This window comes from Fundulus heteroclitus, chromosome 7, assembly GCF_011125445.2.
Source record: "Fundulus heteroclitus isolate FHET01 chromosome 7, MU-UCD_Fhet_4.1, whole genome shotgun sequence".
NCBI lineage: Eukaryota > Metazoa > Chordata > Actinopteri > Cyprinodontiformes > Fundulidae > Fundulus > Fundulus heteroclitus.
In genome coordinates, this window is record NC_046367.1 from 22,866,027 (window position 1) to 22,878,859 (window position 12,833).

Genomic DNA, 12,833 nt, shown 5'->3' on the forward strand with positions numbered 1-12,833 from the left:
GTATAAAAAAATCAAAGATATTTTAAATTCAAATGAAAATATGAAATAATACAATGCAACATACAATGACTTAAATTGTATTATTGTGTATACTAGGTCATCTAATCAGTGTCAGTTAACGCTGTCAACTAGGTTGCCTGTAGGGATTTTTAATGTCCAGCAGGTGTCAGTATTCAGTGACACAGTATCAATACAGTTTGGCAATGTGTCGAAACATTTCATGACGCCTCATCGACCCATCGCTACTGCTCAGCTACCCGCTGAACACCTTACAGAAGCAGGGCCATTACTCAACTTTATTTTAGCTTATCCTGTCAAATGCTACAATGCTAAACCGCTATTTCAGTAGTGGGTATGAAATCTTTTTTAGTAGTGTGTATGAAAGCTTTTTCAGTAGTGTATATGAAAGCTTTTTCAGTAGTGTATATGAAAGCTTTTTCAGTAGTGTATATGAAAGCTTTTCAGTAGTGTATATGAAAGCTTTTTCAGTAGTGTATATGAAAGCTTTTTCAGTAGTGTATATGAAAGCTTTTCAGTAGTGTGTGTGAGAGCTTTTCAGTAGTGTATATAAAAGCTTTTTCAATAGTGTATATGAAAGCTTTTTCAGTAGTGTGTGTGAGAGCTTTTTCAATAGTGTATATGAGAGCTTTTTCAGTAGTGTATATGAAAGCTTTTTCAGTAGTGTATATGAAAGCTTTTCAGTAGTGTGTGTGAGAGCTTTTCAGTAGTGTATATAAAAGCTTTTTCAATAGTGTATATGAAAGCTTTTTCAGTAGTGTATATGAAAGCTTTTCAGTAGTGTATATGAGAGCTTTTTCAGTAGTGTATATAAAAGCTTTTTCAATAGTGTATATGAAAGCTTTTCAGTAGTGTGTGTGAGAGCTTTTCAGTAGTGTTTATGAAAGCTTTTCAGTAGTGTATATGAAAGCTTTTCAGTAGTGTATATGAAAGCTTTTCAGTAGTGTATATGAAAGGTAAAGCTTTTCACCAGTTTATATGAACAGTTCTCACTACTTTGTATGAGAACATTTGAGTAGGTTATATAAGAGGTAAATGTTTTCACTAGTTCATGTGAGAGCTTTTCACTAGTGTTTATGCAAGGTTTTCAGTAGGTTATATAAGAGGTAAATGTTTTCACTAGTGTATGTGAGAGCTTTTCACTAGTGTTTGTGCACGGTTTTCACTATATTATATGGAAGAGTTTAATTTAACATGTGTATATGGAAGTTAATTTTGATTTATGTCTCTGGGGGCACCCCATACACATCAGTGATGGTGACCGCACTGTAATGTAAAATAATACATATTTTAACCAAACTGCTTCTGGCGGGGTTTTTTTACTTCGTAAATTAAGTGAAAAGTAATATTTACCCTGTGATGTAATGATTAATTAGTTGTAGTTTAGGAGGTCAGGGAAGTTTTTGACAAAATAAAAACAAAAAAAAAAATAAATAGCACCAAATTAAACAAAAAATAAAAATATTGTAAATGTAAACATTACTTAAGTTTTATTTAAAGATAAAATAATCCATCAAATAAATATCTGGATCGTAGATCAGGCTGAACTACGGTTTCTCTCACAAGGGAGGAGACTGATTTATTTGAAACTGTTAAAATTCAGGTGAAATTTTGGGCCTTTTATCTTTATAGGCTACATATTGGGTCTCCAAAGTCGTGGCAGATGGCCATTCACACTGAGTCTGGTTCTGCTGGTGTTTTCCTTCTCTACTGTCAGAGGGATTGCTGCAAAGTCAACAACTCATTGCAGGCAATTGTTCATTGTTGCTACATGCTCATCCAGGAGGGGTGAACGCTGCAAAAGTAACTCGATGCAAGCTGCTTGGTCTCCTTAGATAAAAACCATAATCTGGAAATCCACAATAAAATCCATAATCTGGGAAATCTCTAGAAAGCATTAAATGTAAATAAGACATTGAATGAACTGATGTAAGCGCAACATACAAGTAACCAAACAGAACAAACAAAACAGAAGTTCAATTTGTTTAATTTAATGAGTTGTTTTATTTTTGTATTGCATCAAAACTTGACGTGGTCCTTTTAACATGAACAATTTACAGGAACATTCAGATGTGCAGGAACAAAACAGACATTGGCAGCTGTAAAAACTATGCACGAATAAAAACTAGGAAAGTTCAATGGATTTCCCTTGATCACCAAAAACTGCAAGCACGTATTAGGTTGAGGCACAGACATTATTTTCAAAGAGTTTCCCCAATGCACACGGAGCACATTCCTCTGCTTACCCAGAAAAGTTGTGGCATAAATTAAGATACATTTCTAAGATCTTGAGTTTTACATTCTTAAGACAGATTGTTATACCTGAAGAAACAGACAGCAGGTGAGTAGTTAAGGAAAACACTATTGGCGCCTAATACGGTTCTTCACAGTAACTTTTTTTTTTATTTGCTGGACTAAAATCTGTTGACTGTACTATCATGATCATAAGTTGCATGCCTTGATTAGTCCATAAGTAACCTGACTCAAGGATACCTGGCTGCCTTTATTGACATTAAACATAATAAATTAGTGACTTTAAGCTGTGGCAATATCTCTTCTTTGGACAAAAACAAAGCTTAATTCCTTCATATTTTTTCACATTAAAAGCCCAGTGGATACAAAAACCACAGAGTCCCTTAGTTTTTCCCAGTAAAAGCAGTTCAGAAATGCATCCAGGGATGCAACCAGAAAGGCTAAAATATTTTTTTAAATCACATTTCCAGAACCTTTCCTTTACCACAACTTCACAACACAACATAATCACTGGCTGTGCCCATTTTAGGTCTTTTTCCACGTCTGCTGCTGAAGAAGCTCAGCTTTTAACTTTCCATGGAGTCCAGGAACTCGTTTTCAATGATGTCCTCGAGTCTGTGCAGGACGGTGTGTGAACTGGCTGCGGGGTAGTCGGCTACGGGGAAGTGGGCAGCAGGCTGGCTGCAGGCGGGAGGGGCCTGGAAGGAACAGCAAAGGGTGCGTAGGAAAGGCAGGAGCTGGGTGATGGAGGACAGGGAGGCCTGAAAGAGGAGGGGGAACTCCAAGTGCTCGGTGGAGGACTCCCCACTCAGCTCGTTTAGTGCCTGGAAAAAAACAACAACAAAAAAAACAGGAGACATTTGAAAGCTCTCAGTGGTTTTTCTTCTACAACACAAGCAAAAACATATTACCTTCTACACATTTTTTTTCTCCCAGTGTCCTGTCTAGCAATGTGGCAATAAGAATTGATGTCTTAATGCCAAATAGAGCTCGACAGATTTTGCTTTCACAAGTGGAGCAATCAGCTTTCGCCATAATGCCCCGCTTTATTTATGCATGTAAATAGCTTTTTTGTGATTCCTGCAGGGAGAATTTCAAATTATATGGACACTAAAATGGGAAAGTAGGAGAGTAAAGGAAGAACAAGAAGAGAAAAAAAAAAAGAAAGAGAAGAGGTGAAAGAAAGAAGAGATAAAAGGGACAGAATGATAAAACGTCCCCTGTCTGCTCCATCACCTGGAAAGAGACGCAAAAAGAACAGCACAACCAACGGACATAAAGCAACAGATACAATCGAGTAACACCTTCATGCCATTGCTAAATCATATATATTATTATTTAAGCTGACATGTGTAATGTGATACCTGAAAAAAGAAAGTGAAAGAAAATAAATTATAGGCTTTCTGTATATAAGTGAACATTTAATTTCTTCTACACATTTGAACCTTCTTTCCCTGTCAATTTAATTTAGTTTATTTCTTGCACACTTTAGCCACACATGCATTTTGGAATTAAGGTCCACTCAGGTGCTGATAAAAGCGGATAAAATTGATCTCTCCATCTCGGGTCCCTTACCCCATAGCGCTGCTGTATGCCTTCCAGGACTCTGACAACATGTGGCGTGCATTCCTGTTCGCCTTCAATCAGGGCATTTTCTGGACCGCTGTAGCGGCTCACATCCACCTCAGGGACAAATGCCCACCGATACCTGCAGGATGAGCAATTAGATCGCAGCATTAGAAACTAATATATTGACTAAATGTTTCACACGTGTTCCGGTTCCCTTACATCTGAAAGAGTGGCATCTTCTCCGGAGGAAAAGCCAAGGAAGTGTCCAGGAACTTGCAGGCTGACAGGTACATGTCCAACTCGGCCTGAGAGAAGTTGACTGGTCCGTTTCTGTCAAGAGCTCCACGCACCACTTTGGCCAACCTTGGGTGGGCGCGAACAAAGAAATACACACGCCTTTAAAATTAAAGTTCATAAGTACGCGTGGAACAAAAACAACGATTAAAAACTCACTTTGATACTTCTTTATCTGGCTGCAGAGATTTCTCCAAACGTGCAAATATCCGTATCTAAAGAAAAAAAAGAAAGATTAAAAACAAAGGTTTTTATAAAAAGACGATTCTGTGGATAATACAGTATATGGCATCAAAAAGGTAACTTACAAGTTCTGTGACCATTATGGGCCAAAGTGACGTCAGGTGCTGGGATGAGATCCGCAGCAGGAGGACACGGAACATCAAGAACATCTGGGCGCAGACAGCAGCGCTCGGGTTCATGCGCAAAGTCTCCGTGAGGCGCTCTGAAAGGCAACGCAAGGACCGGTTGATTTTTTTTAACTCGGGTAGCGTGGACACGGGTACGAAAACTCCACACTGATATCTGGTAAAAGTAGCCCACCTTGAATAAGTGGAAGGTAGAGGTGATACTGGTCAAGTTCGCCGCTAAACATGGCGAACGCCTGCCGTTTCAGCAGCATGGGCTTCTGGTCGGCACTGGGGAACAGCTTCAGGGAGCTGCTCTGCATGCCTGTAGTGCGAACAAATACAAAAGGTTTAATTGATATTAGAGGTTTGGAAAGCTCTGCGTCACATTTTCGAGAACAGACATTTCTTCTCGATCTCAGAAAGGCTGTTACGCAACAACTTGCACTCACCCATCAGGTCTTTAAACATGGTCTTCTCATGAGTCAGTAGATGGTCAATAATTGATTTCCAACTGTAAAATAAAGAAAACAAGGCATTGACTGCAGACATAAGAGAACCATGGAATCAAATGCGATGTGATTTAAGGCAGCAAAGTGTGCTGTGACTTTTCCCATATAAAAACAACCTAGGTGACTAAAGATAATGTAATCTGGGAAAAATAAACCAATTAAATGTTGGGTGTTATTCTCTATTTAGCTTTAAAATGTAAACATCCTCATGCTATCCAGTGTGTTTCCCCATATACAATGTTGCAAAATAGCAGGCTCTCATAAAAAGGTAATTAAAACAGTAAAGAACTATTTCACATTCATTTAGGCTCTTCACAAAGAAAAAGTGAAATGAAGCTGGCAGTAAGATGAATCAGCGCCTTAACTTGTGTCAATAGTACGGAGTGGAAATCGGATCTGCCTCCCATTCTACTTTTAGAGATTCTAGGAACCACCAGCAGACCTGCAGTCTGAGAGTGAAGTGCTCTGTTAGGAACATACGGGGTAATCAGAGCTCTGATATATGATGGAGCTTGATTATTAAGAGCTTTATACGTTAGAAGAAGAATTTTAAATTCTATTCTTGTTTTAACAGGAAGCCAATGAAGGGAAGCTAAAATTGGAGAAATATGATCCCTCTTGTTGAAGCTGAAGGCTTCAAACTGAACTTTGTAGACTTCCTGATAGTAAAGAATTACAATAGTCCAGCCTTGAAGTAACAAATGCATGGACTAGTTTTTCAGCATCACTCCTGGACAGAATGTTTCTAATTTTGCCGATATTCCTGAGGTGAAAAAAAAGGAAACTCTGGAAAACTGTTTAATATGGGATTTAAATGACATGTCTTGGTCAAAAATAACACCAATATTTTTTACTTTATCACCACAGGCCAAATTATTGCCATCCAGATTAAGTAATTGATTACAAAGTGTATTTTTTGAGGACTCTGGTCCAAAGATTACAACTTCTGTCTTGTCAGAATTTAAATGCAGGAAATTTAAAGTCATCCAGCTTTTGATGTCATCAAGACATCACTGCAGTCGAAGTAATTGATTGGATTCATCAGGAATTATGGATAAATATAGCTGAGTGTCATCAGCATAACAGTGAAAATTAATCCCATGCTGTCTGATAATTTTATCAATTGGTTAGCAATGCTAATAAAGACAATTGCGAACAGAAGAAACTAAAGACAGTCTGAAAAGTCAACTCCAAATTGCTTATTTTTCTGTCGCCACTCACGATGTAAAGCTAGTAAAAATGCTAGCCAGGCTGCTGGGACAAAAAGCTTCAGCCTCATTACTGTCAGTGTCAACTAATGATTAATAGAACAAAGAAACAGAGATGTCTGAATCAAACTCACTGAATGTCAGCAAAAGGTGCGGTCTATGAGCCATGTCAAATTGATCTTTTACTAACCCACAGTCCCTCTTTATCAGCTTTAAATAATTTCATTGCACATCAATTTTTTTGTAGATCACCTTCCTTTTTCTTTAACTCAGTAGCAACAACTTGAACCGTAATTACTTCGGGGATTCCTGCCATTGCAACAAATGGAGAGAAGTGCATTGCACAGTGCTGCAAATGCATCGCACGGGGTCACGCGATATAGAAACTGCAAAGATTTGAGCTGTTTTTGCTGTTCAGCAGAGGTTAGAAGAAGCTGATATGCCTCTGCAGGCGTTATCCGCAGCAAACTGATAAAGAAAACCCCTAACACAGATAGACTGATTAGGAGCTGCCTGTCAGTTTAAATTACAAACACCCCTGCCTGCAAATTTCTACGTATTGAAACACATCAGAGGGACTAATGTAACCCAAATATAAAGCAGAACATTTGAGCTGCACAGCAGTAAGCCTGTGAATATAAAGCATCTGTGTTCCCACTATCCAACAGCGATGGACTTATTACAAAGGAGCCAACCTCCAGGTAAAACGTGGCTCCTGTCCATTTCATTGTTACATTATAATGGGCTTTGTGAAGGTGTTGTTGAATTCTACTGGAGTTCATAAAACAGAGAAAAGTAATGACCAACCATGGGTCCCTATGAGATGCTTAAGTTATACACTGCAAAAACGGGTCTAAAAATAAGTAAAATGTTCTTAAAGTTAGTGTATTTGTCCTTGATTTGAGCAGGTAAAAAAGATTATTTGCCAACAGAATGAGTATTTTGACCCCCAAAATAAGATAATTAGACATCCTGCACTTGAAATAAGGTGATGGAGATGAGTTGTTCCTATTTTAAGTGCAAAAATTTTATTCCATTGGCAAATAATCTTATTTACCTGCTCAAATCAAGGACAAATACACTAATTTTAAGAACATTTTACTCATTTTAAGTTCCGTTTTTGCAGTGTAATAAAACTGAGCAAAAGCATCAGTTTCATGGTTTAAAATAAAGGTATAAGTATGTAACACCCTCTAACTGCCTTCATTTTAAACACAAAGGCTATCACAGATGACCATATATTAACATAGATGAAGCTATAGCTCACCAACTAGGTTTAAAACAGCGTCACCATAGTAAGAATGATGGGTGGAGCTCATTTAGCTTCCACAAGATGACTATCAGGGTTTTTTCGGGACTAGAAATTTGTCCAAACAGCCTCAGTCATTTTTCCTGTGAGCAAGAGAAAGGTGTAGTGGCCTTGTTTCAAGCCAGCTGACCGGCAGTGAGCAAAGGGGATAGCTGCGTTGCTCTATGCTCCATAACGCTTCAGAAATCTTTTATATCCTCAGCATCTTTACTAAAATGACTTTAAAAACGAACCAACGTAAAATCTCTTCCACAGCTTTGAATCCTGAATGTTTAAAAACTTTTAAAACCCCGATACGGCAAATGAATGCATGCTCACACTCACCTGTGTGCACAGGAGGCATCCATGGTGAAGAAGAGCGGGTCCATGAAGAGCTCAAACACCTCCTTCTTCCAGGCCCTTTTGGTGCAGGCGTACCCACTGAGGCTACTGAGCAGCTGAGCTCCGGCTGCAAAGCTGGGCATGTTGTAGGCACTGCAGGGCAGAAGATCGACACGAGGGAGTCGGGTAAACCCAGCGACAGCGAGGCTGCAGGCATGAAACAGGATTATGCATCGTTTTTTTTTTACCTGTGGTTCTTGAGGTAAGGGAAAACATAATAGAGGAGACGTGAGATGAGGGGAACAGCTTTTTCCTTCTCATCGCTACGGTAGACCATGTCCAGAAGGGGCGCCAAGATCTACAGGCGGAGAAAGAGAGAAGAACGGGGATTTAACAGCACACATCAAAACGCAAAGTCAACATCTCATTTGCCTCGTATATGAAGAGATAATCATTTATAAATAAAAGTCCACCTCTGCAAGCAGCGTAAGAGCCTGCACACTGTACACCGAGGGAGCGGAGGAGGAGACCATGGCGTTCGCCTGAGTTACTGACTCTGTGAAAATTAAAAAAAAGAGCATTAAAAAAAGCTTCAGTCAAAAGGTTCATATACACTTATTGATGGGAATGTTATATATTAAGTTTGGGCTTTAAATCATTTTCATCTGAGCCTAAAACAGAGGACTGATCATTATTTCCATTTGGTTTTTTTTATTTCAAGTTGGGAGTCTTTATAGAAGAAGTTTTATATATAGGATTAAATATAAGAAAAACAGGTGGATAAATGTGAATTTATTAAACAGTTCTTCAGCTCGACACAGGTTCTAAATTGTGCATGTAGGTTCAAATCCTTAAAGATGTCCATTTTGGAGTGTACTCTAAATGCATGTTGATGGAAAACTGACTATACAGAAAATAAAAATAAATAAATTTGACTATACTGTGGAGAGTGACGCTGTGTCCCACCAGCTTCTGGTGGCATGAGCCTAAGTGGAGTTTTCCTGAATCGTGTAACTAATTTCATGTTTTATAATGACTTGGAAAAGTGGTATTAGGGGTATTATAGTTTGGTCAGATAAAAAACATGTTTTTTTAAATGTTTTTGTCTCTTCAAAATTCAGTGGCAAAGCCAATATCAGTATTGCTTACTACGCCACATCCTGCCATATGCAGCCTCCACTATTTCAAAGTTTGTAGCTTTAGGGTTGATAGTCGCCATAAGTTTTTCTTAGAGTCTCATAAAATACATATTACAAAATATTTTTAAATCAATCTAAAGCCCTTATTGAGATCGAATACATTTTCTTAACGTGTTCTGAAGCTATATGAAGTTCATCAGTGGTTCCTGGGATGTTTCTGCATCCAAACCAATTTCCTCCTATCTGAAGGTAATGGCTTCATCTTATTCGTCAAGTCTTGGGAAAAGGTGCTTTCACATCCAAATAGTTTGTTTGTAAATATAATAATCTAAAAAAGGATTTCCGAATTTGCCATTTGAACTAGAAATTGATTAAAAAAAAGACAAGTGACTGGATTTGTGCAAATCTAAAATTCTTCATTTTAAATCTTCAGAGTTCCCATTGCTTCCTCCTTGTTCTGAGTGCGGCGTCCCTCCAGTCCTCGCAGTGGTTTAAGTCTTTGACTTTATTTCACGGGACCCGGGCTCAAATACAGATTGCGTCAGTCAGGGCATCCAGTGCAAAAACTCAGCCAAGTCAGAGGCTGCATCCGACAACGGAGGACTCTTCAGCCAAAGTGGAAGTGCATCAGCAGTCGCTGTCTGAATAGTGCAGTGAGTAGAGGAGGAGGTAGGTAAAAGAAGCCTGTATACTTCTTCTCACAGCTCCTCTAGCATAGGAACCTCACCATGTCCCTCACTGGCGCTAAGGAGCTATAAGGAATCCCACAATCCTTTGCATGACGTATCAGTACAGCCCACCTCTCGGAAATTAACAAAAATGTTCGGAGAGAAGAGAGCGCGCACTTTGTAGTTCGTTCTCAGGAAGGCTGTAGGCCCGGATTTGACTAGAATCATCCATCTGAGTTTCCATCACGTAATGACGTCGGAGTTAAAGGCTGTCCAAATTTCCTTCCCACGGTAAGAGTTCTTACTGTTGACCCCATGAAAGGTGAAGGAACAGGAGCTAAATTTGGTAGACCCTAGCTTCCAATTAAAAAAAAGTTAAACCTTTATGAGGACTACCTAAAAGACAGATAATTGTATTTGAGCATGTATGCATAATATTGACCCTCTATGGATTGAAGAAAATCCACAATAAATTCAAACATGTGCCCCCAATACTCTGTGTTTCCAAGTCATTAAAATGTGTTGCATCAGTCAAAAGCCCAAAAGTCATTAAAAGTCTGTATGTAACTCTAACTGCAGTGGCAAACTACGCCTTGTTTATGGACTGGATTAGTTCAGTTTGTTACAGAAAGTCTTTAACGAAATTACTTGTAAAGCATTAAACATTTAACCTGACCCTAGCCAACTGAATTTCGCTCCGACTAGCTTCACTCATATCCATCTGGGACATCGCCCATAGAGAGTGATTTCTCCAACCAATTTTATTGTCCAGCCAATCAGGACACAGGGCTGGAGTTTCATAGATGTAACGTAGTGGAGAAGCGATCATGAAAAAAAAACAATGGCGGCTCGCATCGAGGAAGCAAGCGTTAACATTGATGCTGCTATTTCTTCCGTGTTGTCCAATCTACCTAATATTGTTTCATTAAAAGAACATCAGAGAACGGCTCTGAAGGCTTTTGTTGGAGGAAACGATGTTTTCGCCCTTCTCCCGACCGGATTTGGCAAGTTTTGTTTTCCGGGCCGCGTCCGCGGCAGAGCGGTTAGCGCAAACCATATAAGGAGGCCTTTAGTCCTCGACGTGGTCGGCCTGGGATCGACTCCGACCGCGTTTTGCCGCCGGTCTTCCCCCCTCTTCCTGTCAGCTCACTGTCAATAAAACGCGTGCCACTAGAGCCACAAACACAGTAAAAAAAATAAAGTTTTGTTTTTTCCTGCGTCACTCTCATCAGCGTCACGGATTAGCTTCGGTGTGGGTGGTTGAAATAGCACGCCGATAAAGATGACAGACAAGTGGCTTATTCTATCATATGCAAGGATTTGTGATAAGGCCCAGCCTTCAAAAAAGGCAATTCCTATGGAGAGGTCCCAGATGGATGTGAGTGGAGCTAGGCGGAGCGACAGACATCTGGCTAGGGTCAGGTTATTAAACATTTGCTTCAACAGCATCATTTTTTTTAACTCCCCTCCACTAGCCCGTGTGGCTCTAGTATGTATTTTTTAGGTTAATATTATGTATGCATTGTCTGAAGCATCTAAAATTACCACAGTGATCCCCGTCCACATCTGCGTCATCCGGTTCTTCGGCTTCCTGGCAAATCTGTGGCTGCACTTTGACCTCCAGGCTTCGGCTGAGCCAGCTGGTCTGCTCCAGAGAGGAGCCTGCGATCCCGCCCACCGCCTCCAGGATCCGCTGGGTCACCTCCTGCTCAAAGGTTCAATAAGCAAAGCATCTTACCTCCACCTGCCGCTGGTGTAAACAGAGCACCGACTGCCTGCAGATCCCGCCGACAGACGGAGACTGTGCTATCTTACCTGCAGATCTTTGGAGTCCTTCTTGTTGTCCAGGTTGGGGAGACGATTGACAAAGTCATTTAGGATCCTGCGAGATAAAAAATTGAGACGGCGGCTCATTCACGAATTACTGCGAACCTTCCAGAAGGACATGTTTTGTGTTGATAGACGAGGACCGACCCCAGCAGTAAGAAATGTCCGGGCGGCGCCAGGTTGAGCTGAACGGACTCCCTTAACAGGCCGAGGAGGGGAGCGACGTTTTCCTGCAGGGCCGCAGCTGAAATGCTGCGAGCAGACACACGGATTACCGCGAGGACGAACAGGAACGGAACAATGTCCGTCTTCCCGATGCCGACGTCTATCCTTACCTCTGGATGTAGGCATAGCTGAACTGCAGCATGGGAATGTCGACCAGCGTTGCCTTCTGAAGGGGAGAAATGTAGAAGCTTAAAGGTAAAAATCATCTACAGTGAAAGTCCTTCAAATTCTGACCCATGTGTGCTGACGTACCTGTTCTCCTTTGATCTGATGCGGCCTCTTCACGACTTCTTTAACCAGGTGTAGGATCGTCTCGGTGTTCAGGGTGTGAAGCGATTTTATGAGCTCCACGATGATCAGACGGGCCTCGCTGGCTACAGGCAAGACCTAAAGACAGACAGACAACAAGCACAAGGAGAGGAAAACCCATACATCAGTCACAGTATTGGAAACAAGGTTGGAATCTTTCGTCAAATGGTAGTTGACTGACTTTGTTTTTATGTCTCCTTTTGCCCCCTCCTGTTGCTCCACACTACTCCCACTGAAGCCATCAGCTGAACCCCATAATGTCCGGTTAGAGGGAGCAGAAACTGCAGAATCCGCTGCCGCAGCATCTGACGGGGCCACACGACGAATGTATTCAATTCTTAAACGGTCCAGTTAAAGAGTCATTCCAAAAAAAAGTAAAAAAACAAAGCAACTGGACTTGTTTTCCGTAGTTTGAAGACGTTTCGCTTCCTCTCCAGGAAGCTTTCTCAATTCAAAAAGTTAAAGAAACATCCATGCACACCTTGGAGCTTTTGAAGTACACAGAGGTAGAGGCGTGTGTGTTGCTGCTGTGCCCGAGTCGGGCGAGCGTTTCTGAAGCTCCTCCCTCACGACCACGCCCCACAACAACGCCATGCTGCTGAGCATGTGGGGCAGCGCCTCCAGCACGGTGTTGCGTGCATTACGGACGTCCACGGGATCACAGGCCACCAGAGACTGGCGAAGAAGAGGGAACGAGAGTAAGAGCAAAGAAAAAACAAAAACCGGGATTTAACGATTCTAGGTCCCATTACAGGGTTCTGTGTAGGAGTGACGGACCTTTTTGTTGTCGAGGAGACAATAATGTGTGATGGTGGTGAGGCCTTCCAGCAGAGT

At 40.9% G+C, this 12,833-nt stretch overlaps 1 protein-coding gene across 1 annotated transcript; it reads right to left on the reverse strand.

The window, feature by feature from the left end:
- Positions 1-2,002: 2,002 nt before the first annotated feature.
- LOC118563720 (protein dopey-2-like) lies at positions 2,003-12,205 on the reverse strand. The gene is made up of 16 exons (XM_036139199.1): positions 12,181-12,205; positions 11,943-12,077; positions 11,801-11,856; positions 11,613-11,717; positions 11,454-11,520; positions 11,184-11,346; positions 8,305-8,387; positions 8,080-8,189; positions 7,835-7,984; positions 4,934-4,995; positions 4,678-4,806; positions 4,443-4,579; positions 4,294-4,349; positions 4,060-4,203; positions 3,847-3,979; positions 2,003-3,095 (listed from the first exon to the last, which is right to left on the reverse strand). The coding sequence occupies exons 3-16, from the start codon at positions 11,830-11,832 to the stop codon at positions 2,838-2,840; spliced, it is 1,629 nt and encodes a 542-aa protein (XP_035995092.1). The 5' UTR covers positions 11,833-11,856; positions 11,943-12,077; positions 12,181-12,205; the 3' UTR covers positions 2,003-2,837.
- Between the last annotated feature and the right edge of the window lie 628 nt (positions 12,206-12,833).